General features: G+C 48.7%; 2 protein-coding genes and 2 long non-coding RNA genes across 6 annotated transcripts in view; 2 read left to right on the top strand and 2 right to left on the bottom strand.

Annotated features, from left to right (window-relative positions):
• Window positions 1-8593, bottom strand: part of C7H10orf95 (chromosome 7 C10orf95 homolog) — a 35244-nt gene extending 26651 nt beyond the window's left edge. Inside the window, exons 1-3 of one of the 2 annotated variants that reach the window (XM_037001376.2) lie at window positions 8487-8593; window positions 7481-8215; window positions 7010-7240 (exon numbers count right to left, since the gene is read on the bottom strand). In XM_037001376.2, coding sequence (XP_036857271.2) covers window positions 7511-8161 — 651 coding nt within the window. In that variant the 5' untranslated portion in view covers window positions 8162-8215; window positions 8487-8593 and the 3' untranslated portion in view covers window positions 7010-7240; window positions 7481-7510. Of the gene's footprint in view, window positions 1-7009; window positions 7241-7480; window positions 8216-8486 lie in introns of those variants that run through there. The other variant, XR_012133063.1, reaches the window with a different exon arrangement.
• On the top strand, window positions 7744-11361 carry LOC118968901 (uncharacterized). Its single transcript, XR_012133064.1, has 2 exons — window positions 7744-8683; window positions 10331-11361. It is a non-coding gene; the product is annotated as an uncharacterized lncRNA (long non-coding RNA).
• A 2492-nt stretch (window positions 11362-13853) lies between these two features.
• On the top strand, window positions 13854-26278 carry MFSD13A (major facilitator superfamily domain containing 13A). 2 transcript variants are annotated; one of them, XM_017677259.3, is made up of 10 exons: window positions 13855-14072; window positions 20767-21009; window positions 21481-21563; window positions 22084-22536; window positions 22683-22806; window positions 23395-23491; window positions 24007-24178; window positions 24255-24448; window positions 25474-25739; window positions 25833-26278. In XM_017677259.3, exons 2-9 carry the CDS (start codon window positions 20842-20844, stop codon window positions 25734-25736), a joined length of 1554 nt encoding a protein of 517 aa, XP_017532748.1. In that variant the 5' UTR covers window positions 13855-14072; window positions 20767-20841; the 3' UTR covers window positions 25737-25739; window positions 25833-26278. The 2 variants fall into 2 exon arrangements, with proteins under 2 accessions (XP_073096603.1, XP_017532748.1); XM_073240502.1 differs by having other exon boundaries at window positions 13854-14072; window positions 25474-26278.
• On the bottom strand, window positions 23223-25790 carry LOC140850364 (uncharacterized). Its single transcript, XR_012133062.1, has 3 exons — window positions 25590-25790; window positions 24504-24723; window positions 23223-23834 (listed from the first exon to the last, which is right to left on the bottom strand). It is a non-coding gene; the product is annotated as an uncharacterized lncRNA (long non-coding RNA).
• Window positions 26279-26878: the final 600 nt, after the last annotated feature.

The following is a 26878-nucleotide window of genomic DNA, read 5'->3' as shown; positions in this document are numbered from 1 at the left end:
CTTCAGCTTCCAGTGTTTCCACCCTTCCCCAGTTCTGGGGAAGGCCCCACTCCTCTAGGAGGTACTTTACCCTAGACCAATTCCCCACTAGGGGTTCCCAAGTTGGAAGCGCCACAGCTGGGGGGATAGTAACAGGTGAAGAAGCACCCTCTGCCACTGCATCTTCTGGGGCCTCTCCACCATCCACAGGAGCAGCACTCCCAAAGGTCACACCCATTATAACAGACTGGGTTCAGAGGCACCCTGCTGACTGCCACCAGATGTAAGTCTGGGGAGAGGAAATCCTGGGGCAAAACACCTCTAAAAACCGAAATCAAAGGGAGAAATAAAGTTTAAAACCCGTTTATTGTTTACAAACTGCAGTCCAGGGCCATCTTTCGCTTCTGCTCCAGCAGAAGCAAAAACTGGCCCTCCCCCTCACCTCTCAGGTATAGATAAGCCATCCTTCACCCAGGTATTTACCCATTGATATGGAGATTAACTTCTCTCCACCCCTGAGGATATGCAAATGCACTAAAGCCAGGCCAGATACTCCAGAAATGTTACAATTTTACCCACATCATCTGACACATCTGAGAATGGGGGGAAATTCACGGAAGACAGCAGCAGGGGGGGGAGGGCGGGCAGCATCAAGGCTGAGAGAACTTTGGCCATCTGGCTCTGAGAACTGAATTCCATAAGCTGTGAGCTCTAGCAAATGGCCTAGGGACTCAGTTCTGGTGCTCAGCTGACCACACCATCAATACTGTGGTGGGGAAACTTCTGGCTCAGGCTCAGTGTCTCAGCCAGGTGCTCCTCCACTGTCCAGGTCTTTCAGTAACTTCAACTTGGGTACTCTTCTGCTCAGGCTGTGATGGCTGTCCCAAACTCCTTACCTTGCCATAGACGTCTTCCATAGTATAGCCTCCACACAACTTTTTTTTTTTTATTTGTTTGATTTTTTTTTTTGAGAGGGCATCTCTCATATTTATTGATCAAATGGTTGTTAATAACAAAATTCTGTATAGGGGAGTAAATGCTCAATGCACAATCATTAATCCACCCCAGCCTAATTCTCATCAGTCTCCAATCTTCTGAAGCATAACGAACAAGTTCTTACCTGGTGAACAAATTCTTACATAGTGAATAAGTTCTTACATGGCTCCACACAACTTTTAAGCCTGATGTTTCATTGCTCCCTGGCCATAGCCTGTCCTCTGATGAAACCCTGCTGCTTTCTGCTCTTGCTCTCATACTGATCCCTCTTCAATTCTTGGGATACCTCTTTCCCATCACTATCTGTTGGAATCCTATACATCCTTCAAAGACTCTCTCAGATGTCTCGTCCAAGAAGTCTCAACTCCCCAATGGTGCACCTGATCTCCTGCATATCCTCGACACTTCTTTCCCGTAGGGCTTGATTCATGAGCCCTTGATTCATGTTTAATCCAGTGTTCTGCACATAGTAACTGTTTAACAAATGTTCCTTACATTTTGTAGAATGTGTCTCATGCAGGAGGAGGCAATTTGACCAAGAGATTAAGGTTATAGTCAAATTTCTGAGGTGTATTCTCCTCTCCATGTGTTGTTAGGGTCTAGGACTCCGGGGTTTCCCAGAGAACAAGACACACGGACACGGATATGAAAATCCAAGCAAAGTCTTTATTCAGCCAGCAAGCTGGGGTCGACAGCACCTCCCCTGACACGCAGGCCGAGTCCGAGCTGCCGACCCCGAAGCAACTTTGGGTACTGATTATATAGGATCTTCACAGCTGTTACACCAAAGCCCGCGCAGTTCTACAACTAATAGGTTTAAAACACACTCTATATTGTAACTAATGGGAAACATTGTAACCTTTTTAGGGAATCCGCCAGTTGCCTGCCCGCTTCAATTGTTATCTCTTGCTTACCCAAGCATGTCTATGTGACTTATCAGGGGTTACATCCCCAGGCGTTCCCAGGCTGTTGCCCACTTCTAGTTATCTAACTTAGGGTAGGCGCATTTCTCAGAAGCCTCGGGTAATTTACACAAGAAAAGACTGGGTGGCTATCGCTCTAGGCAGTCAGGTTAAGTGTCATTAGTTCTTTTTCCTGACTCTTGATGCTCTCTGCACTCCGTTACAGTGTGACTTTGAGTAACCTTTTTAGACCTCAGTTTCCTTATCTGTAAAGGGGAATAATAATTATATCCACATCAAGATCTTACAAAGATTAAAGGAGTTTTTTTTTTTACTAGGCTTTTAGCACAGTGCCTGAACATAGTAACTTTTCAGTTAAGTGTCTGAGGTTGTTATGACTCTTACTATATTCCCTTAAGTAGAAGGTGAGCTGCCCAGTTGGGAGGTAGAATACTGCTTAACACTGATCAGTAAGGGTTTACTGAATGAAGGGCTCCAGATCAGATGACAGGGTTGGGTAAGACTAGGTCAAGGCCAGGAGGAGGAGGCAATCAGGAACAGGGTTTGGGGGCCCAAGCCCTGCTGGGATCTAGGAGGTCTGGATTCCCACCTACTGTGTGACCTTAAGTGAGTCCTCCTCTCTGGCCTTGGTTTTCCAGCATAATGTAAATTGAGTGGGTTGGACCAGGTGAACAGCAAGGTCCCTGGCAGCCCAGATGTTTTGTGAGATCTAAGCTTCCAAGGGTTAAGTTCAAACAAAAGATTAAATAAAGAAACTTTTAGGCTTCTTGGAGGACTCCCTTACATCCAGAGGGCCTGGAGCAAGCACTGGGGTTTGGAGTGTATAAACTGGATGGAGCTGAATGGCAGCACCTCCTTCAAAAAGCCTGTAATCAGGAACCCTCCTCCCTCACTGGAGCTGGGGGATAGGGGTAAACTTGTGTGCTGTCTATGGACATTTCCTGGGCATAAGCAGAAACTTTGGGGAGGAAGGTCTATGAGTAATGCAGATTCTCAGAGGTGAGAGAAGTTGAGAGAACTTCATGGGTCTGGCCCAGAGAGGACTGAGGGATAGGGGACACAGAACACACCTTAGTGGGTGTGACCTGTTCTAAGTCTGGGGAGAGGAAACCCCGTGGCAAAATACCTCTAAAAACCAAAATCAGTCAAAGGGAGAAATAAAGTTTAAAACCTGTTTATTGCTTACTAATTGCAGTCCAGGGCCTTCTCTCTCTCCTGCTCCAGCAGAAGCAAAACTGGCCCTCCCCCTCACCTCTCAGGTACAGACAAGCCCTCCATTGCCCAGGTAATTACCCATTGATATGGAGATGAACTTCTCTCCACCCCTGAGGAATGATGCATATGTACTAAAGCCATACATCTTTCCACCTCTGAATGCCTATTGATATGCAGATATACTAAAGCCAGATGAGATATTCTAGAAATATTACAATTTTATCCACATTTGTAAACCTGCCTTGTTTCAGGAAAGGATTTGAGGAGTCTTACCAGCATGCAGACAATTCTCCAAGCATTAAAACATAAATTTTGTGACAGAGATTTGTAGTACACTTTAAATGTGTGTCCTTTTGGACCCAGAGATTCAATTTACTTATTATGGTTTTTATTTTTAAAAACCAAACTTACAGAAGAGTTGCCAGAATAGTGCAAAGAACTCTTGCTTACTCTTCTACCAGATTCACCAACTGTTAACCTTTTGCCATGTTGCTTTCTCAAATTTATAGCCCTTAATCAAATCTTACTACTTGTCCCAATAATATCCTTCATAACAACTTTCTTTCTGGTCCAAGATTCAAAACCATATCATGCATTGTATTTAGTTTTCATGTCTCTTTAGTCTCCTTTGACCTGAAATAGTTTCTGCTTTGTTTTGTTTTGTCTTTGATTATGACATTGACATTTTTGAACAATAAAGATTAGTGGGATTGTCTCTCAGTTTATTATCTGATGTTTCCTCATGATTATGCATCGCTGCTGAATTAAAGTAAAATTTTCAAAACACTTGTTAAAGGTGGTAAGACTTTATTCGTAAGATGGGCCATTGCAGTGGGGTTAAAGTGGTATTCATCAGTTTTCCCTACTCTACTATTAGGTTACTACTTTTTACTTTGTAATTAATAAGTATCTTATTGGAACATACTTTGAAACTATGTAAATATCTTGTTTCTCATCAAACTTTCACCCATTAGGTTTATTATTAATGAATAATTTTCACCTGAATCAATTATTATTATGATGATTGGGACTGGTAATTTTCTGGTTTCATTATTCCTTCTACTGTAAGTAGCTTTCTTTTCATATTTATTTATTTAGTATTAGTTTGGACTTAGGGGTCTTTATTTTATTCGGTTGGTTATATAATCTGCTACTGTGATTAATTATTTTGATCCTTAAATTGTCTCTGATTTGGCCAGTGGAAGTCCCTTCAAGCTGGCTCCTTTGTTCTTTTGACATTTTTAAGCAGTCCTTTATTTTCTGACACAAGTTGTTCCAAGCTTGTACAAATCTTGTGCCAAATCTTATACCTTCCCCACCTTGGCCTTTGAATCAGCTATTTTCCCAGGGGCCTGGCTCCTTTTAGTGGAGAATGGAATTTTGAACCAAAGATCTAGATGGCTAGTAGCTTCACTGGTTGCTAGTACGGTATCATTGCTCAGTGTTTCAATTTCTAATTCTAAGACTTTTATATGTGAACGAAGATGCATATTCAAGAACATTTGTTTTCTCATCAACTTCATTACTTCCAAATAAGACCAAGCTGTCATCTTGTTTTGCCTGTGTTACTTCAAAAGCCTTCTAACTGGCCTCCCTATTTCCACAATGGCTCCTCTACAATCTCTTTTCCACACAGCATCAAGATTTAAAAAAAATCTGATCACATTCTTCCCTGCTCATTGCCCTCCAAACCCCAAAAATAAAATAAAAAATTCTTAACATGGCTTCAAGGTCCCACAGGATCTGGCTCAGTCCCTAACCTCATTAACTAACACTTTCCCTTGGCTCATAGGGCAAGGATACTCCAGCCTCTCTCCAGGGTTTTTGTACCTGCTTTTCTCTCCCAGGTATTCAAATGGCTTGTAAAGGTCTTTACTGGGTCTTCACCTTACAGTTACCTCTTCAGAGATGTCTTCCCTAACCAACCTATTGAAAACAGCACCCCAGCATTTATCACTATCTGACGTTGCATCGCCTATTCACCCATTCACATGTTGTCCATCTCCTTCTCTACGTTACACCCCTAAAGTGTGAGGGCGGGACTTGTTCAGTCTTCTTCTGTAGCCCCAGTGCCTAGAATACTGCCTGACATATTGTGGGCTCTCAATTGCCTGCTGAGTAAAGGAAGATAATTTTCACTCCTTAGGGATGTTGCACCCACATGGCCTCTGCCTGGCTTCTCCCTTACAGTTCTCTTGACAAAGCTAACTTCTTCACATTCTTGGCTTTAATGTCACTTCCTCTGAGAAGCTTTCCCTGAACACCTTATTTCAAGTTAAGTTCAGCTATCCCACTCAAATTTTCTGTCAGCCTTATTCCTGTGGTAAAACGTATAACTTCCCTTTATCTATTTGCCTGTTGTGCTATCCCCAGATCTCCTCATTAAAATGCAAGCTCCCTAAGGGCAGAGCATGCCAGGGCAGTCTCAATCACTACTGAATCCCCAGGGCCTAAAACAGTTCCTGGCAAATGATAGGCACTCAAGAAACTTTTTGGATAGAGTTTAATAGCTAAAAATTGGAAAGAATCCAAATGCTGTAGAATATTGGGTGGCTGTTAAAGAAAGAGGTAGCTCTATATGCACTGCCATGGAATGATGTCTAAGATACACTGAATTTAAAATGCAACAGGCAAAACAGTGAAATTCCTGTTATACAGTTAATAACTATGTACACCGAATAACATAAGAAAAATAATAGACTCCAGCGATCATCTCTTAGGGGAAGGATATTAGAAAAGATTTTAACTTCCTATTTTATGTGTTTGTGTATTGCAAACTTTTTTTGTTTTTTAACAAATGCTAACATTTGAGCACTTAGTACATGCCAGGTACTGAAACATTTTGAGTGCAGGATTTTATGGCGTTTTCTCAATTACCTTATAGAGACAGGTCTTAATACCACCATCTCCATTTGCATTGAGAACATTGTCTCAGGGGCATTAAGTAATTCACCTAAGGTCACACAGCAGACCCATCACATCATACCATCTCCCTATTTTTTTTTAAAGGAAAAGAAAGTAATATTAAACTGGGGGATAGCAGTTTAGGTCCAGGCTTTACACAAAAGATGCCAAGAAAATCTGGCTGAACTCCCTAGCAACCAGGGAAAACGGAAAAATATGATCATTTATGAAGTCCTTGGTGCTTCAAAGATAAAAGCAAACCACACAACAGGAGAAACATATTTTCCAAGTGTTAAGGTTTGAGAGAATTTCTCCAAATACTCATAAATACAGCAGTGTTCAATCAAGTGGTATACAGCTTCAATAACACACCTGTATACTAAGGTAGCTGTTGGCCAGCTACAAATGGAAGTTCAATGAAAGCAATTCCGCAAGGAGCCAAACTTAAGACAGCCTGGGCATCACGTCTGGTGAGCTGGCTAGACCCATAGTAGTAAACACTGGATGTGTGGCCTAACCTTCTAGCAAACGCCTAGAATATTGCAAATTCAGTCTATTAAAGACTTTTAGCAAGAATCAGGAGACAAGAAGTGACATTCCTCTTAAATTTCAATGCTTGTAAATTTTCTAGGTATAGGCTGGATTGGTTTTATGCTTCCCTTACAGATAAACTGAGGCTCAGAAAACCTCCTTACTTGACTAAAAATTGTCAGAGCCAGCCCTAAATTTATGTCTTAGGCATCCCTTCCTCAGCCATAACTACCACCCATGCTTCAGCATAGGAGCTTATGCTATCAGTATCTCTCTGGGGGTCGTGGGCCGCAGGAGTCGGAGGGTGTGCTCTTGCACACTGGAGGAGCTGGTGAAGAGGGGAGCTCCACACTAGCCACCCCCGCCCCCCAACTTGTACCCCAGGCAGCGAAGTACGGCTCACATTACACAGACGATGACACCCGCACTCACAAACATAAAAGTGATCTCGCAGCATACACTTAACTTTACTCATTTATTTACCTTTGCAAGCTGGGGATAAGTGGGCTCTCAGCTTGGGTAGTTCGAGGAGCTTTGCCAAGGGCGAGAAGAGGAAAAAGTGAAAGGTGGGGGTCTTACTGCAGGGCATCCTTCTAATGGGAAGAAGATGGGGAGGAGGAGGAGAAAGAGGTGGGGGGTGGGCGGGGAAGGGTCCGGGCCGTTCTTCCACTCCACACCCAGGCATGCCAAGCCTAAGCGGAAGGAAAAAGTAACGGGACACCTACCGAGATGCCCTTTATCCCTTCTCGCTCTGGCCCCCCACCCCAGCAGTAACAGGAGAGAAATAGGAAGGTGCACGAGGTGGGCGGCGGGCAATTTTGGTAAAAAAAGCAAATCTAGGAGAGAGGTGCACCCAGCGCCGGCACACAGCCGACGTCTCCCTTCACGCAGGCTGGCGGCAGGCGCAGGGGAGGAGGGCCGCGCGTGCTCACCCGGGCCGGCCGCTGGGCTCCGCGGCGCCCTCAGCTCAGGCCTGTCCTCTTCTTCCGGCGACCGCGCGCTTCCCGGGTGGGGCTGCTGTCGCCACTGCAGCTGCTGGCGGGAGGGCGGAGCACACGCCTTTTCACGCGGTATTCGGGCTCGAGGACGCGCGGCTCTGCCTGAAGCAGGAACTCGCCGCCGCTGTAGGTGACGCGCACGTCGGTGCGCGGGTACGTGCCGTAGACGCGCCGCAGCTCCCGCAGCACGAAGTCTGGCAGCTCCAGGCGCGGGCCCCGCGCGCGCTCCACGCGGCCCCAGCGCAGCTCCGCCTGCAGGCTGCAGCCCTCTGGCCAGGATTCCCAGCTCTGGGCCGCCGCCGTCCCCGCCGCGGGCGACTGCAGCGACGGCCCCAGGTAGCCGGGAGCGGGAAATGGTTGGCTCAGGGCCGTGGCGTGGGCCTGCGGGAAGGCCCACAAGGGCGGCGCGAGCGCTAGGAGCGCGCTTGGGCCGTGGAAGCTGTGATATTCCCGCTGAGCCGCCCACTCGCCTGCGCTTAGGCACGGGGGCCGGCTGCAGAAGTTGTGAGCCTGGATGGGGGGCAGCAGCAGAGGGGCGGGCAGGTAGGTGTAGGTGAGGGCCTGCAGCGGAGGCCAGACGCCCTCCCCGGGCGCCAGGCAACTGTATGAGTACATGGTCTGAAGCTCAGGCGGCGGGCATTTTTACAGGGGTCTGGTCCTGGTCCAGTCCTGTGGTGAGGGTGTGTGCGATACACTTCGATCTTATCTCCACCGTCTGTCCCTGGGTCCTGATAACTCAGAGGGCGCTGGTTCACAGCAGGAGCCCTTACCGCGCATGCGTGCCTCATAGCTTTGCGGAACTATTCCTAAAACATTCAGCTCCCACCTCTCTTGTCCTAGGGCTGGGCCCTAATCCCAGGCTCCCACCAGGCTTTAAGGACTCAAGGCCTTTTCAAGCCCTCAACCCAGAAATGCACTTCCCAGGTAACTCCCCACTCACTTGTCTCCTTCAGCCCAGAGGACCTGGGTCCCGGCATTTGGTGCAGCCACAGAGGTCCAGAGCAGGACTCCAATCTGCCACCGCTTTTTAGTCGAGCTGCTCCCCTCCATACCCTGCGTCAGCCACACCTCCTGGTTTCCAGGCAAAAGGAAACATCCTGAGCTGGCCAGGAGCCAGCCAGCCTGTGTCTACACTAGGTGAGCCTGCTGCTCACCTAGGCAGTGAGTCCTGTGCTCAAGGATGCCCTCACCACAACATCACTTAAGGCATCCCGACACCCCTTCCGATCAAGTTACCAGTTTTCCAAACTCCATTTTCTTACCCCCTCCAAATGGGTTGGGTTATTCTAATACTTGAGTGAAGTGCCTGCAGACCAAGCACTAAATCAGGTTGCTTATGAGCATCTTCTGACTTTAAGTTTACATCAACCCTAGGAAGGAGGTACTAATATTTTACACTTTACATAGCAGAAAGCTGCTTGCCTCAGATTTGGTATGCAACAAATGTATTCTACGACTGGGGCTTATGTAGCTTAAGTATTTGCCCAAACTCACACAGCCTGTTATGGTATGGGCAAAATTCAACCCCATGTCTGTCTCAAGCCTCATGTTCTTAGTATTAGCCATATCACCAGTCCATGCTGAGGCTTCATTCAGACTATCCCACAGGCCTCCCCTTTAGAATGTTACATGAGAAATAATTCCTAATAGCCATGTTAAGAACATGGTGATATCATTCTCATTTAATAGATAAGGAACCAGAGGCTCAGAGAAGTTAGGCCACTTTTTTAGGTTCCTACAGTCTGTAACTGGCACAGTGGAATTTGAACCCAGTTCAACTGATGTCAAAGCTCAGAGGCTACTTGGGTGAAGCAAGAAAGATTGCTTCATCCAAATGGAGGTAAGCCCTGTCTGAACTTAAGTCATCTCCTGTATATTAAAACTGATGGCCTCTCCCCGCTGCTGGGCTGCCTTGCTGTCACACTTTTCCCTCCTTGTCTGCCAACTAACGCAGCATCACCGGTAACCCCCACAAATTCTAGTTTCTCAGCATTCCTCAAAACTCAGCTACCCTCTGAGAAGATCTCCTATACTCATACTGGTGATGTCATGTTTCTTTATTCCTGACTGAGCTGCTCTCCCAAGTCTACCTTGGGCCAGTGGCCTAATGAGGACAGCTACCAGGACTGGGGTAGGGTATCTGCCTAACACTCCCTCCCCAACAACTCCCTCTGTCTCCTCTAAGCACTGGTTCCAGCAGCCTCACCCTCTGTCCACTCTTAAGCGCTGGTTCCAGGACACAGCAGCCTTTGTTAGGGGAGGCCTCCTACCCCCAAGATGTCCACTGCCCAATCCCTGTGAACCTGTGGATATGTTATGCTACATGGCAAAGGGGAATTAAGGTTCCAGATGGTGGGAAAGTGGTTAATTAGCTGTCCTTAAAATAAGGAGATTATCCTGGATTATCTGGTGGATCCAGTGTAATCATAGGGGTCCTTAAACATGGATGAGGAAGGCAGAAGAGTCAGAGTTGGAGAGAGGTGATTATGAGAAAGAGTCAACCAGCCTTTGCTGTCTTTGAAGATGGAAGGGAGTCATGAACCAAGGAATGCAGGCAGCCTCTGCTGGAAAAGGCAAGGAAATGGGTTCTTTCCTAGACCTAGAAAGGAATGCAGCCCTACCAACATCCTGATTTTAGTGAGACACACTTCTAACCTCCAGAACTATAAGATAATAAGTTTGTATTATTTTAAGCTACTAAGTTTGTGGCAATTTGTTACAGCACTAATGGGAAATTAATGTATCTCCCTACTCTTACCTAAAACTGCCACTCTCCAATCCCAGCACCTGAGGAATGTCCAAGACTACCTACAGATCGACCTCACCTCAGCCTGGAGTTCAATGATGGGCCCTGTGAGAGTGGCCAGTTTCTCCACCTGCTCCCACATGGAGATCTGGTCACACCTGGTGGGAGGTGGAGAGAGTGTGAGAACAAACTCACGTTGGAGCCTGGGAGGGTGAGAAGTTTGTATTTTAATATTGGCCCCTACATGCTTGCTGAAAGCCTGTTGGTTCTGGGGAAGGAGTTTAGAGGCCCAATGAGAAAAATAAGGGTCAAGCTATGAGTTTCTCTGTATTCATTACACCAATTCCAGTAACAGCCCACAGACTTTTTGGGTCCCACTCCTCATCTAGTAAAGTGGTTCTTGGAAAGTTGGCTCTATTCCATCCTTAAATTGTGGGTGATTTAGGACTAAGCCAATCAGCACTGACCTTCCTCTGGCCATAGTGATGGGTTTAGGGTAGTCATGTGACTCAACTTGGCCAATGGGGCCAAACCCAGACTTTGTTCACTTGTTTGGTGGAGAAGTGTTCTCTCTCTGGACAGAAATCTGAAACAATGCAGGCTGAGTGGAGAGAGAAGGCATGGAGCTACGGAATTGGAGCCAAGGGACAGAAATTGGGCCCTGGTGACATGGTTTGAATCCTGGACTTTAAACTTATGCAAGCCAATAAATTCCTTTTTTCTTACAGTTTTACTCAGGTATAGTTGACATATACCACTACTCCATTGTATAAGTTTAAGGTGTACAGCATAATGATTTGTCTTACATGTTCGTGAAATGACTACCAGAATTAGTTTAGTTAACGTCCATCATTTCAGATACAAAAAAGAAAAAACTTTTTTCCTTGTGATGAGACTTAAGATTTTCTCTTGTAACAACTGTAAAATATACCAGGCAGCATTAACTCTAGTCATTATGTTATACATTACATCCCAATAGTTATTTACCTTTTAACTGAAACTTTGTGTCTTGTGGCCACCTTTATGCAAATCTCTCTCCCTTCAATAAATTCTTTTCTTGCTTAATCTAGTTTGAGTGGAGTCTTTTTTTGTTGTTATTACACATAACCAGTTGTATGTTCTTCATATAAATTTAACTACAGAAGACATAATGAAATGGCTATTTGCAAAATTACATTACAAAGCACCATCACCCTAAATCTTTAGAAAATTAAATGTTTGGATCATTAGACTATGGGATGGAATCTTCTGTTGCTTGCAACAATACACTCTTGATTATGTTTCCTCCAGCATTTTATTATGAAAATTTTCAAAATAAAGCAACCTGAGTAATTTTTGATCAGTGAATCCCATGATCAGAGGCTCTCTTGTAGGCAAAGTAGATGGTAGATTGGTGAGAAATGCTGGAAGTTAGTCTTGGAGGAGGTTCTCACATTACCCCAGGAAAACTGACAACCAAAACAGGAGCCAGGATATGGAAAAGAGAGATGGGAGCAGATTCACCTGGACTGTGACCACCTGGATGGAGAGGGAGGGTGTAGAGGTGGGTGCACATGTTTTTGGCTTGGTTACCTGGGTGGGTAGTCAAAGTAATCTTAGAGATAAAACTCATTAGTGGGTGACTGGAAGTTGAGGGAATGGTGAGTTCAGGTGGACATTTGGGGAGCTGTCCAGCAGGCAGTGTTATATTCAGGCTGGAGATGGGAGGTGGGGTAGCGTGATATTAATGAGTTATAAGAAAGACATATTTGGTTGTTCATATGACCAAAAAGATATTTCCCAGGTATATTTGGTCTTCATCCATAGTTCCTGAAGACACTGCAGAGTCTTAAAGGTGAAATGGGTGTCTTATCATGTTAATGAGAGACTTCAGGGCAGGCTGGAGGTTGAATCAGCCAATGGCCAATGATTTGGTCGGTCGTGACTATGCAACGAAGCCCTCACAAAAAACCCCCAGCAGCGTTTACTCTTCTCTTGGATCCTGCTTCTCTGTCGGAGCAAGCTTCCACTCTTGCCCAACGCTCCAGGAGGATAGAAGTTCCTTTATTTGGGACTTTGCTCTATGTATCTCTTCATCTGGTTGTTAAATTGTATCCTTTACAGTATCCTTTGTTAAACTGGTAAACAGCAAGTGTTTACTTGCGTACTGTGAATGCCTCTAGCAAATTATTCGAACCTAAGGAGGAAGTCATGGGAACCTCCAATATGTAGCCGGGAGGTCAGAAACACAGGGAACTGCCTGGGGCTTGTGATGGGTGTCTCGAGTGGGGGTGGAGGGGCAGTCTTGTAGGACAGAGCCCTTAATGTGGGGAATCCAGTGCTAATTCCAAGCAGGTATGTCAGAATTGACTTGAATTCTTGGACACCCTGGTGTGTGTGTGGGAAGACCCACCCTCCTCTCATACTCCAGGTCCGGGAACCCTAAAGGAGTAATACTGTTTTACTGCTGCATAACGTGTGTGTGTGTGTGTGTGTGTGTATGCACATATAAAAAACACAGATAGTCATGAAGGGAAAGACAGGTGAGTAACAGAATAGCTGCTACCCTGGCCCATATCACTATTGGCCTGTATCATCATGGCTGCCAATTTGTTAGGTTCCACTTAATGCCTTTTGAGGGCAGCAATGTTGTTTTTGAAGTCCTTTTTACCCCATATAGCCAATGGCCTGGCAAGTTTGAATAAATGTAAAGAGTATTGTAAATGGAAACTTGGGGGACTCTCCCACCACCTTTAGAGAGCCCTGGGAGAAAGTGCCCCAGTGAAGGGAACAGAGGAGTTATTAGTATAAGGAAAAATGTGGTGGTATCTAGATCAGAGAGGTTGGAAGCCAAGGGAGGGATTTCAAGGAGAGAGTGTGTATCTATCTGTCCCATGGTCCAGGGACTCTTGTTTATTGTGTGAAAGTCATTGAATCTCTCTTAACCTCAGTTGCCTAATCTGTAAAATGGGGATAATAGCACTTACCTTGTAGGAATGATGTGAGGACTCAACAAAATAATGCATGTAGACTGTTTAACACAGAGCACATACTGAGAGCTCAGTACTCCTTATACTTTATTATTGTTAATAGGAGGTTGGGGGGCATGGTTGCTGTGGCCTGAGCCGTGGTATCCACTGCTCAAGCTGGGCCTGTCCACTCTTGAGGGGACAGTCCAGCAGCAGGGAGTCCCCAGTGATGCCACCGCCATCTTATCTGCTTCAGTTGTTCATCCAGTCAGAGACTACAGGGCTTGAAAGAAGGTGCTAGCCCTCTTCATTCTCTGACATGATACTAAGGAAGGATGAAGAAGAGGACGCTCAGAAAAACCTTGTTGATTTATACTGAAATGACATTACTCGTTCGTGGAGATTAAAGGAGAGAGGGCGGGGTGAGCAGGTCAGGAATCCAGGTACTATGCCCCCTTCCACGTGGTCTTTTTGGTCCTAAGGGCAAGCGCCCATGACAAATATGGCGGTGGCAGCCTCGTGCACGGGCACCTGCCGGGGTGGCTGTTCCGAGAGCCGCACGGAGCCAATTGCTGGGCGGGGGCGGAGGGAAAGGCTAGGGAAACCCCCAGCGGCGTGCGCGCAGACGCACTGGCTTGCACCTGGCTCCCAGCGGCCGAAGGAGTAGGCTTCGCCTGCCTCAATTGCTGTGAGGTGCTTGCTGGCCCGCGGCCGGGAATCGGGACAGGAGCGGGCCTGACTGGGGGCCACTTAGATCCAAAGGACAGAATGGAGGGGGACAGAAATACTGTCCGCTCTGGACGTCCTGCGGGCTGCCTGCGGGGTCCCTAAGGTAATCAGGGTCTGGGTGGGAGAATCCTTGGGTTAGGGTGAGAGAGAGAAGCTTGGGGTCAAGGGGCGGCGGTGGAATCCTTGACGAAGGGTTCCTTGGGGGGCTGGGGTCCATTTCATTAACCCATCAGGCCGTAATCTGTTTCATTAATTTAATGGCTCTTAACCCTCGTGGCCTAGTAGAAACACTTGGGAAGCTTTAGAAGAACTTAAATGCGCGTCCCAATCCCTAGAAATTCCGATTTAATTGGTCAGGGGTGAGGTCTGGGCCTCGGTATTATTGAGCAGCTCCTCAGGTGATTTTAATGTGAAGACGGCTGGAGAACCGCTACTTGTTTCAGCGCCAGCTATTGAGTTAAGCGTTCCTGGGTTGATCCAAGACTCCTCAGTGACTTGGGAGGGGCATGGGGTCCTAGGGTAAAGTTGCTAACCCTCCAGTGCTGCGGTAATAACCTGGGGAGGGAACGAGAGAAGGCCCCTCCCCCAATAAGGTGAAAGTTCATTTCCAGCCTGAGGAGGAGGATAAGCCCTAGAATTTGTGATGGAGGATGAGTCTCCCCAGGCTGCCCCTCACACCCAGCCCTACTAGGGCTGGACTCTGTTGTAGAAAGCTGAGCAGGGAGACAAGGGGCAGGGGTGTGAAGCAGGAAGTAGACAATTCAGAGGTCAGTTGCTTTTTGAGAAAAAGACACACCTAAAATTTACCTATGGTATTATACCTTTCAATTTTATTTGATACTCTTGAGGACAGACAGAATGGAATTGTTTTCTCCTACTTCACAGATTAGGAGTAAACTCAAACAGCTAGTTAGTGATAATATTCAGACTTGACCCAGGGCTCCTAACTCCAAATTATTATGCTTATTAGTAGCTTTTTTCCTTCTGCACTAACTGCTTCTCATACAGTCTCTAGTCCTTCTGAAGGGAATTGGGTGCAACACCCACTCTCCTGATGCCCCTCACTCCAGGGGCCCGGTCTGGAATTCTTGGTTTCCTCTACCAAAAGCATCAGCTTCCCATCCACCAAAGGTTGGTTCAGAAACCAGGGAGTGCAATTGTTTCTGTCTTTTCTAGTTCTTTATTTCCCAGAAGGCTCATGGGGAGAGTTTTTACATGAACCCCAGGGGGCTCCTTCCAAACAGATCCGATTCTGTCACCTCACCACCCCTGTGTACCTCCCCAACATCCCACTCCTCAGGATAGTCTTGTGGGTGGTTTACAAAACTCTTCCTGATCTGGTGTCTTTCTGCCTCCCTGCTCTGAGTTCACTTCCTGCATTGTATCTGTTTTCCTTAGCACATGGTAAAAGTTTAATAAATGTTACTTTTTGTTATTATCAGTATTCCTCTGTGCACCTGTTGCCTTTTTGTACAGGTTTTACTCAGCAGGGCACATCAAGGTTCCCCAGGTTGCCTCTTTCCGACTCCAAAGCCAAGCAGAACGCAGAGCTAAGGGCACAGCAGGATCTGGTGGTAATACTCCCCCTAAGATTGTTGCTTTTTAGGCTGGGGATGTCCATATTGGCCTTTTAGGGGCAGATCAATACAGCAAGTATTAATTGAGCACCTCCATCATGGTGAAAGAGCATGGTGGCAGCAGGAAGCAGAAATGGGGAGGTGGAGGGTGGGTTTGATCTGGCCCTGCCCTTAAGGAGCTTGGGGGCTGGAGGAGGGTAGAGAGGCCTTTGGATCCTGATACAGGAGGAGCCAAGGGATCAGAAAAGAGAATACTTGACTAGGTGTACTAGGGAAGGCTAGTGCCCCTGAACTGGGCCTTGAATCAACAAGATTGGTAAGATGGGGTGTGGGGAGTGATGTGAGAAATGCTGAGATTTTTTAGTCAAAAACACCTGTTTTGAATCTTGGATCTTGGCTCCAGCCTCTTAATAGCTATGATTTGGGGTCAGTTATTTAACCTTCAGATCCTTGGTTTCTTCATTATAAAATGACAATGGAAATACTAACAGGAGTTGTAAAGATTCATGATGGCAGATGTAAGAGCCAGGCATATCCGATACACCTGAGAAAAGGTATGTAGTGACATTTAGGGTATTTTAGGTGGAAGGAACAGCATGAACAAAGGTGTGGAGGCGGCATTTAAAAAAGAATTTGGGCATGGCAGGGTAAACCAGGAAGTGAGAGGTATCAATGTTGGGTGCAGGCAAGACAAATTCAGCCATGGATTTGGCAGAAAGGGACACTGACTGAAACCCTTTGAAGATTATGAAACCAAACTTCAGAGACATGAAAAAGAATAATATAATGGTTACTGATTTTTGAGGGTCTTCTATGTGCGAGGCACTATGTTTGGTGCTTAAAACCCTTTGCATTTTAGTGCCACAGCAATCCAGGAGGTTGGCATTATCACCCCCCACTTTGTACATGAGACAGAGGCCCAGGGAGAGGGAGTGGCTGGCTCAAGGCCACATGACTGGGACCATTCCAGCAGGGGGGTGGGGACAGGCTGTGGGACCTCCAGCAGGCTCTCCCACCAGGTGCCAAGGTGGGGGTGGAGTTGGTTGTAGGTCACAGAATATCTCACCCAGGTTATGCAACTAGGCTGGTGTGGGCTCTAAGCTGTTCCTCCCCGGGAGAGGCAGGGCTGTTCTCTGCTGGGGTGGACTAAGGGTGGGGAGGGCCAGTAGGGGAAGGCATGTCCTGGTGGAGGAGCAGAATCCAGAAAAACCACTAGAGTGACCCTGCACACTCCTTTCCCGGGCAGAGGCTTAACTGGACAGACTGCCTCTGGCTCTGCTCTGTGGGGGAAAGTTTTTCTCTGGCACTCCCAATCATGGTATGTCTTCCTGCTCCTTGCAGGCCCTCTTCTGACTTTCCCCTCTTATGCCTGACTTTTCTCTCAAATTCCCTTCCTGCAGGAAGAGGCCAGATTACCACCATATTCCCCTGCTTCTATCCAGATCTGTTATGAGTGAGCCTAAGAAAAAGCCAATATGTGAACATCTTCCATGTGACCATGGTCTGGGTTTCCTGGATATTAGTTTAATCCTCCCTGCATTCTTACAAAGATAGGCATTATTACTCCCTTTCTACAGGTGAGCAAAGTAAGGCTCAGACAGGTTAAGTGACTTGCCTAAGGCTTATACCCTTAGTAGGCAGTACAGTTGGCATTTAAAACCAGGCCCTTCTGGGCATTACGATTAGCACACATAATGTAGGGGGGGCACAGGGAAGGCAGTATAGCACAGAGAAGACAAGTAGTGACTCTGTAACATCTTACTATGCTGTGAGGACTTGATAATGGGGGAATCTAGTGATCACAGTGTTGCTCATGTAATTATATATTAATGATACCAAAATTAAAAAAAAGAATATGCAAGTTTAAAAGAAAAAAAGCAACAACCAGGCCCTTCTGATGGCAAAACTTATACCCTTTTATCTCAGCACCCTTGAGATTTTCTACTGTTGCCCATTGTGGGGGCAGGGAGCCAGCTGGTGGAGGCTGGGGAATTTGCCCTCAGGGTTCACCTACTCCAGCACCCAGAGGAGGTCACTGGACATCTGGGTAGGGGACTGGGAGGCTTTACTCCCTTTGGACAAAGGCTTTGGAGGTGAGGTAGGGTTGTTGAGAAAGGCACTGGAGAAGCAGAGGAAGTGACGTGGGTAAAGGATAGCATAGAGGCATACACTGTATTTTACAGCCCCCAAGCACTTTTAAATTAATCCTTACCCCATCCTTGTGTGGTGGATATGGCAGGTCTGAGAGGCTCACTGGTGATAATCTTTAGGAGTTCTCACAGCACACACTGCTAGGGCTTCAGAGCCTTAGGAGGGTGGTCCCATGTTGCAGAAACAGGTGTAGAGAGGTTAAGCAAATTGCTCCAGGTCACCCAGATAGAAACAGTGGAGTCAGGACTTCAGAGAACTCCAGTTGTGGCTTCTTTCCACTATGTTACTTTAAAAATGCTGAGGAAACGTTTAGGGTGATGGGGTATGTTCATGATCCCAATTGTGAGCATTTCACAGGTGCATACACATTCAAACTGATCAGACTGAACACCTGAATATGTCCAGATTATTGTCTGTCAATTATACCTCAGTAAATCTGAAAAAAAAAGAAAAGCAGTTTCCATCAAATGTTCCTTCTGGGGCTCAAGGTCCCCAGGGAGAGGCCCTGGTGGGATCACCTGGCCATTCTGCTCTGGGGCAAGATGGGATCACTGAGGCCTAGGAGAGATTCTCACAGACTTAGCCATTGGTTTCAGGTAGTTTTGGCAGCTTTTTTTCCCATTCTGCCACCACCAGGTATAGAATGGCACCAGGTTGGCATGGGGGTGGAGGGCTGCATGCATATCTCCTGAGGGCATTTTTCACTCAGCTCCCAATGGGCCTGAGAGAGATTGCAGTGAGATTCCCTCCTTATTCTCCCCTCAGTGGCTCTTTCTCTACCAGTTAGTCACTCCCACAACAAGACTGGTGAGGCTCAGCCTGTTCCCTGAGAGGGAGATAGGTGGCAGAGACACAGGCCCCACTGTGGGAAACCCCACAGTCAGGTTGGAGTGCAGGGGCAGAGCACCAGTGGGGGCCCAAGGAGTTGGAGAAGGTCTCTTGGACATGGTGCTGGCTTCTGAAGGACAGGAGGGATGGAGAGGAAGAGATGGGGGGATGCTTCTGGCAGGAGGTACCATCAAGAACAAAGGCCTGGGCAGAGGAGGGGTGGCTTGAAGATCCGAGGGAGGGCAGACTGCAGAGGTCCTCGAAGTCTGGGCAGGGAGGGGAAGCCATGGTGGGTTCTGGGGCAAGGACAAGTCCTGGAGGGCACTACTGGTGGTCTGGGGCTGAAGTCAGCTTTCCAGGTCCTGACTGTGATAGGAAACAGAAGTTTTGGCTCCGTGCACACATGTAGATGAGGCTCATGGGCAGGCTTGGGTCACAAGGACTCCAAGAATAATAGCCCCTAAAGATGTGTACAAGTTTCCTGGGGCTGCTGTAACAAATTGCCACAAACCGCATGGCTTCAAATAACCAAAATTTATTCTCCCACAGTTCTGGAGGATAGAAGTCTGAAATTAAGGCATCATTGGGGTCATGTAATCTCTGGAGGCTCCAGGGAAGACTACTTCCTTCCTAGCTTCCGGTGGTTGCCTGCAGTCCTCAGCATTCCTTGGCTTGTAGCCGCATCATCCCAATTTCTGCCACCTTCTTCACATGGTTGTCTTCCCTCTGTATGTCAGTCTTTGTGTTCAGATTTCTCTCTCCTTATAAGGACACCAGTCATTAGACTAGGGCTCACCCTACTCAGTATGATCTCATCTTAATTGGTCATATCTGCAAAGACTCTATTTCCAAATAGGTCACACTCACAGGTATTGGGGGTTAAACATATCTTTTTGGGGGATACAATTCAATTTTCAATAGGGGGTTTGAGAGAAGGTAGTCCCCATAGCTTCCCTCTGGGGGTTATTTTTCTGAAAAGAGAACATCTGCTTTGAATCTAAAAAAAGAGACAGACATAGGGACCAGCAGCACCAGTGTCACCTGGGAGCCTGTTAGAAATGCAGAATCTCAGATTCCTCCCCAGAACTACTGAGTCAAAATCTACATTTCAACAGACTTGAAAACATCTTATAATTGGAGAACTGCTCTAATAAAAATCTGGCATTAATTTCCCACCTGTGGTCAGTCTAGCCTGCCAGTCTCTGTGCACAGTTTGGCCTGGTTGGAAGCCAGGTACCCACGGAGTCCTTTCTTCTCTTTCTTCATGCAACATGCTCTTGAGGTTCTCTCCCATGTGCTGAGGTCACCCATGCATTTGCCTTTTCTAGAGAGCATCAGGCTTGCTGAGCCAGTACCTTCGTTGCATTCTTGGGCTGTGTCCAACTTTTTGCTGTTGATAAATGTTGCTGCCATGAACCTCTCTAATGTTCCTTTGGGGTTAGTTTCCTGAGGTGGGATTTCCAGAATCAAAGTGGGTGAGCAGTTGTGGATTCTTACCACATCTTACCACTCCTGTACACCTATGGAGCCTGACCTGGCAGCAGGTTTTCCATTCTATGCAGGAGTGCATAGGAACCCTATTTGGGAAGTCAAGGGGAAGAAAAGGCTCTGGAGCTGGACAAGCCAGGGTTCAAATCTGCTGCTTTTTGGCTGTGTGATATTGGGAAAATTACTTAACATTTCTGAGCTTGGGGTTGCTTCTCGATAACATTGTAATAGTGCTATAAACTAGGGATTTTATAAAGGTCATTATGACACCACCACCATGCATTTATTGAGCACTTTCTGTGGAGTACCTAATTTAATCCTCACATTCCCCTGCAGAGTAGGAATGATCATCCTCCTTTTCTCTTTTACAGAAGAGGAAACTGAGGCATGGGTTAAGTAGCTTGCCTGAGGTTTTTATACTGAACATACATTGTGTGTCCAAGCCCCGAGCAGTCACACCCGGACCACTGAGGTCAGGTGATGTGAGCACACCACCTGAGCACACGACCTGCTCAGCGCTTGTTGGATGTCTGCCCCCGTCTTTCCCACGCCTTTATCAGTTTCTTTGGGTTACTTTCGGGTAGTGGTATCTAGTCTAGCATTGTTACAGATGATATCCTTGGTGATTCTCCAGCTTTGTTTCTCGTACAAACTTTCTCCCAGTGGAAATTAGTCTTTAAATGACTCAGAGGTCTGGGGTCAGGAACAGAGCTGGCTCTGATCCCTGCAGCTAACTGGCTCCTTCTTCCCCAGGGACAGAGGTGGCCAGACCGCCCATGACCATGAGCACTCCTCAGTGCTCCTGCGGCTGAGGCTGGGCGGGCAGCCATGGGGCTGGGCGGGCCCCCAGCCTGGATGCTGGGCCTGCCTATGGCTGTGGTCTATGGCTCCCTGGCCCTCTTCATCTCTGTCCTGCACAATGTGTTCCTGCTTTACTATGTGGACACCTTTGTCTCAGTGTACAAGATCAACAAGGCTGCCTTCTGGGTCGGAGAGGTAGGCCAGCACTGGGGTGGCCAGCCTGGGTGGGAGCCGGGTGGAATGCTGTGCTGGGTCCCACCCAGTCGGAAGCATGGGATAGGCCAGGCTGCCCACTGAGACTAAGTAAGAAAAGCTGAAGCTGGAGGCTTTGATGACTCTCTTCAGTGGGAATTACACCAGCTGTCCTGGCCACTGGCCTATGAGCTATTTTGTTCTATGTATTCACATATGTAATAGATTGTAATATATTCACATATATTAATTTATCAGCTGGATGCATTTATAATCTGGGCCCTGGATGGGTGGGAGTTTGATGGGGGCAGTGGCTAGTGGAGTGGGTTTTAGCAGAGGGACTGGCGTGAGCAAAGGTTTGCAGGCAGGAAAGCTGTGGTCATCTCTGAGGGATGATGAGCAGGCTGGGGTAGGGAGAGCCCTGGAGAGGGGGTTGCTTGGAGCCCACCTGCCCTATCATCCCTCTGCCCACAGACGGTGTTTCTTCTCTGGAACAGCCTCAACGACCCCCTCTTCGGCTGGCTGAGTGACCGTCAGTTCCTCAGCTCCCAGCCCTGGTTTGTGTCCTAGGGACAGCTCACCTGTGAGCCCTGCCTGTGTTTGGGGTGGGGAAATGACTTCAGCTATCATTCAGGCTTCCTCCCTTCCTGAGGCCAGGCAGGCTTTGTCCAGGTTGGAGAGAGGCCCTGACTAATTATTGGCTCACTTGCCTGGAGAGAGAGATTTACCCCTCCTTGGCCTATTGGGCCCTTAGGACTGGGCACTGTAAGCAAACACTCAGCTGCTTCTGATGGATTCCATTACCCCATTCCTGCTTGGTCCCATCAGTGCCCCCAGCCCTGAGATATGGGCACCCCACCACCCTTTGGCCATTATTCCTGGCATGCTGGCAAGGGAGCCAGAAGAGGGTATACCTTAAGTTGGAGGCTGAGGACTCAGGGCTCAGTGGGACCACCCTGCTGTGAGTCTACATTCTGGGCCTTATCCCTCCTCTTGAGGCCTAGGGCCTGGGGCTAGGGGACCTAGAGCCTGCAAGACTGCAAAGGCATCTCGCCATAGCCCTCTTTTCCCTGGCAGGTCGGGTGCTGGGCTCTCCTCAAGGGCTGTGGTGCTGGCACGGGTACAGGCACTGAGCTGGCATGGGCCGCTGCTGGCACTGGCATTCCTGGCATTCTGGGTGCCCTGGGCCCCAGCTGGCCTGCAATTCCTGCTGTGCCTGTGCCTCTATGATGGCTTCCTGACCCTCGTGGATTTGCACCACCATGCCTTGCTGGCTGACCTGGCCCTCTCAGCCCATGACCGCACCCACCTCAACTTCTACTGCTCCCTCTTCAGTGCAGCTGGCTCCCTCTCTGTTTTTGCCTCTTACGCGTTCTGGAACAAGGAGGACTTTTCTTCTTTCCGTGCTTTCTGTGTGGCCCTGGCCGCTGGCTCTGGGCTGGGCTTTGTGGGGGCCACACAGCTGCTGAGGCGGCGGGTCGAGGCAGTCGACAGGGAGCCGGAGTGCCCAGCCCTGGCTGTGGATGGCGGGTGAGTGGCCAGCCCCCACCTTCCTCATTCCTGCTGTGTTCTTCCGAGGGTGATTTCAGTGTTGGTGTGGATGGGTGACTGCCCTGGGGTTGGGAGTGGCTCCAGCTCATCCCCTAGACCATTCTTGACAACCCTCTGCCCTGTAGCATATGTGGAGAGGAGCTGCTTGTCGGTGGCAAGGAGCCAGGCAGCATCACCTTGGGTCAGTACCTGCGGCAGCTGGCACAGCACCGGAACTTCCTGTGGTTCGTGGGCATGGACCTGGTGCAGGTATGGGAGCAGTCCCTCACTCCCTACCCAGGATGGCTGGGGTATGCCTCACTCTAGGGAACAGGCCCCTCAAGCCTGGGAAGTCAGTTCTGGGCCTTGCAGGAGGACTGCTGGTGATTGGATGGCAGGAATACATGTCATGTAGTTAGGAGTCCTGGATTCTAGCACCATCTGAGCTCCTAACCCCCCGTGTGGTTCTAGGCAGGTCTGTCTCTCAGGGCAGCAGTGTCCTCACTTACAAAGTGAGGATATGAAAAAGACATATCTTTTTGGGGACTCTGTGACAATGTTTATATGACACCAAGTACCATACCTAAAACATAGTATATAAGCTAGCAAAATTTAGAAACAGATTGTTTTTATGTCCTTAAGTTTGTTTTACTAAGGTGTTTTGAATTGAAAAGGAAAAACGTTCAATTGTTCCAATGACAATTTTATCATTCCTTCTAACTCAGCAAAATTCAATAAGCAATAGAATTGGGTTTAGGTTTTGTTCTGGCACGTTTCTTGTTGAGGGGCATGGGAATACAGGCCATATGTGCCGTCTCGCTGGGCCCGCGACTCCTCACTGCCCCTCTTGGTTTGCAGGTGTTTCACTGCCACTTCAACAGCAACTTCTTCCCCCTCTTCCTGGAGCACCTGTTGTCAGACCACATCTCCCTCTCCACAGGCTCCTTCCTGTTGGGTGAGTGGTGGCTCAGGCAGACTGGAAGGAGAGGGACTTGCACCCCAGAACTCTTAGTCCAGTTGCAGGCACAGCCACGTCTCCAGGCCGGCTGGGTGCAGAGGGCAAAATCTGCTGTGGGGTTCCAGCTCCAGTGCCCCGTTCTGTTTTCCAGTGGAGGAGGAAGGTGGGGCTGCCCTCATGGTGGTCCTCTTGGTGATGGTACCACCCAGAGGTTGTGTGGCACAGTGGCTGGGTGCCAGCGAGGATTACAGTCTGGCAGGCCTGAGTGTGTTTTGACTCTGTGCTTATTTCCTATGTGGCTTTGGGTGTGTTTATTTAATCTCGTTGGCCTTTTTCTCATCTACAAAGCAGGGATAATGATAATGGTAAATAAAAGGGTGTGCAGCTCTTAGCAGAGAGCCTGGCACATGTTGGTGTTCAATCAGTGTGAACTCTGATTCTGAGTGCTAAAATGTGGATAATTGTGGCCACTGTGGCTGTGCCCCCTGATGAGGCCACACCCCTCTCTCCAGGCATCTCCTATGTCGCTCCACATCTCAACAACCTCTACTTCCTTTCCCTGTGCCGCCGCTGGGGCGTCTACACTGTAGTGCAGGGGCTGTTCCTGCTCAAGCTGGGCCTGAGCCTGCTCATGCTGTTGGCTGGGCCCGACCACCACGGCCTGCTCTGCCTCTTCATTGCCAGGTATGCCTTGTTCTGCCCCTGCCCCCGCCCCTGCCCCATCCCTTCACTCCGGCCTGCTCTCTCTCTCTGCCGGCAGCAACCGTGTCTTCACTGAGGGTACCTGTAAGCTGCTGACCTTGGTGGTCACTGACCTGGTGGATGAGGACATGGTGCTGAACCACCGCAAGCAGGCAGCCTCAGCACTTCTGTTTGGCATGGTGGCCCTGGTGACCAAGCCAGGCCAGACATTTGCCCCCCTGCTGGGCACCTGGCTGCTGTGCTTCTACACAGGTGAGGGCCCAGGATTTGGCATGGGGCTTTCAAGGCTTCAGGGGGCACAGCTTACCCAGTGTGCCAGCTGGGCTCTGGGTCCAGGGAGAGAGAGAGAATGGCAACTGGCTGACAGGCTGGGCCACCTTGGCTGCCAGTCCTTCTTTGTTTCTCCCCATGGGGGCAGGGGAGCTGGGTCTCTGGATCTTCTGTTCTTCCAAAGCTTGCTCATTCATTCATTCGTTCATTCGATATGTGTTGAATATCTTCTCTGCCAGGCGCTGTTTTAAGCACCTCTAGGAAGATAATGAATTAGACAGATAAGGTGTTTACCATCATGGTACCTGTATTCTAGCCAGGGGGAGGGGGTGAGGTTGGCAGTAACAGCAGGTAGTGATAACTGGAATGGTAAACATAGACAGTGTGACTGAGAAGCGACTTAGTGTGGTCAGGAAGGTCTGTCTGAGGAGGTGACACCAGGCTGTGAACTGAATGTCAAGGATTTGTTCTAGAAAGATCTCAGTGAATCCCAGACAGAAGGAGTGGCAAGTGCAAAGGCCCAAGGGATCAGGAGTGATTGGGAACTGAGGCTGGAAAAGAGGAGGTGGCTCTAGATCAGGGCAGGGTTTGGATTTTATTCTCGGTGCAAAGAGAAGCTATTGCCGTGTGTGGGGGGCTTAAGCAGGGGTGTGACATGGTCTTATGCATCCTCCATACAGCAGGATGGACTGTAGGGAGGCTGTGGCAGAGATGATGGAGGCTTGAAGCCAGTGGTGCTGGAGGGCTGGAAAGAAGTGTTTCGTAGTTGCAGGGAGGGGAAAGATTGCCTTTTGGGAGTGGCGAAGTTAACCCAGGAATCTAGGAGGACTTTGAATTTATTGGATGGATGGTGGTGCCATTCACTGAGAAGGGAGGTATGGGAGAAGCAAGTTTAGGAGAGGGATCAAGAATTGTGGTTTGAACATGTGCGTGTGATATTTGAGATGTGGCATTGCAGACTTTGGGGACCAGGGCTGATGCTGTTTCTGTGCTCTCACTCGTCCTAGGTCATGACCTCTTCCAGCAGCCCCCACTGGCCCCTGTGGGGAGTGCCCAGCCCTGGCCAGAGCCCCCGGCCCCACCCCCAGCACAGGCCCCGACACTCCGCCAGGGCTGCTTCTACCTGCTGGTGCTGGTGCCCATCATCTGTGCTCTGCTGCAGCTGTTCACCTGGTCCCAGTTCACGCTGCATGGGAGGCGCCTGCACGTGGTCAAAGCCCAGCGCCAGAACCTGTCACGGGCCCAAACCCTGGACGTTAAGACAGTGTGAAAGGTATGGAAAGGCCACCCTGCTGAGGGCACTGCTTGCTGCCTTGGGAAGAAGCCATTTTTGCCAGCTTGACATCCTGCTCCTCGCCTTCCCAAGGTGCAGTCTGGAGGACAGATGGCAGAGTGGGAGCTTCTGTGGCTGAGCCAGGAGCACCACTGAGGCCTCAGTTCCTGTTTCTCCAACCCAGCTTGGGCAAGGGCTGGGCCATATATGCTCAGGGACCTGCTTCCTCCTATGGGGCAGGAGAAAGAGGATCGGAAAGGGAGGAGTCACATGGGTTGCTGTGTGGCACAGAGGCCTATCCCACTACCTGGGTGGGGCTGGCGCTCTATGCAGGCTTAGGAACCATTTCACCCAATCAGGGAAAGCTGTGAGTCCCACCTGCCCTCTCCCTCTATCCTTCCAGTGGTTTCTGAGTCCTCTGCTTCAGCTGTGCCTGAGGTAGCATGCCTCTGCTGCTGCAGGGCTCCTCCATCCCCACCCAGCCTCTAAAGATGTTTGTTTCATCACAGACTGATTAAAGTCAGTTATTTCTACTCCCATTTCTGAGGTCTGTGTTGTGTGTGGGGTTGGTGGGACAGGAGTCTGCAATAGGAGAAGCACTGAGAGTTTTTTCCCAGAGATGACTGGGTTGGGAAGGCACTCACATCAGATTCACTGGGGTGGTGGGGAGAGCACGTGGACCTTGGCCGTGTAGGTGCCTGGGAGCAAACTGACCTTCCGGCCTGCAGTCAGGCTGCGGTGCGTTTCCCAGATCCTACTGCTGAACGCAGTGGGCAGGGGAGAGCAGCCGCTTCTGTGCCAGAGGTCCTTAGCCTTGGGAGTCCGTGGGGAGCTTTCCAAGATGCTGGTCTGAATTCTCTTCCCGAGGATTCTGAGTCCATGGGACTGGGGTCTGGCCTGGGATGGGTTTTGGAAAGCTGTGTGGTGGTTATACTGTGCAGCTGGGACTGAGAGTGTTTCCCAGCCTCCACACCTGAGACATTTGAGGCCCAATAGTTCTTTGTTGTGGATGTTAGCAGCATCCCTGGTCTGGGCCGACTAGATGCCAGTAGCATTTCCCCTCCTCCCTCCAGTTGTGATAACCAGACATTGCCAAATGCATCCTGGGGGTACAAATTCGATCCTGATTGGGAACCTGT

This window comes from Manis javanica, chromosome 7 (assembly GCF_040802235.1).
Source record: "Manis javanica isolate MJ-LG chromosome 7, MJ_LKY, whole genome shotgun sequence".
Taxonomy (NCBI): Eukaryota; Metazoa; Chordata; class Mammalia; order Pholidota; family Manidae; genus Manis; species Manis javanica.
Note: the sequence above shows the minus strand (reverse complement) of the source record. Positions and strands in the feature narration are given on the sequence as shown.

What these genes read in the sequence shown, in the direction of transcription:
- MFSD13A (XM_073240502.1), top strand. Translation starts at nt 20,842, where the DNA reads ATGGGGCTGGGCGGGCCCCCAGCCTGGATGCTGGGCCTGCCTATGGCT. An exon ending in TGGGCATGGACCTGGTGCAG is followed by an intron (nt 22,807 to 23,394) that starts GTATGGGAGCAG and finishes CTTGGTTTGCAG; the next exon opens with GTGTTTCACTGCCACTTCAA. An exon ending in CACAGGCTCCTTCCTGTTGG is followed by an intron (nt 23,492 to 24,006) that starts GTGAGTGGTGGC and finishes CCCTCTCTCCAG; the next exon opens with GCATCTCCTATGTCGCTCCA.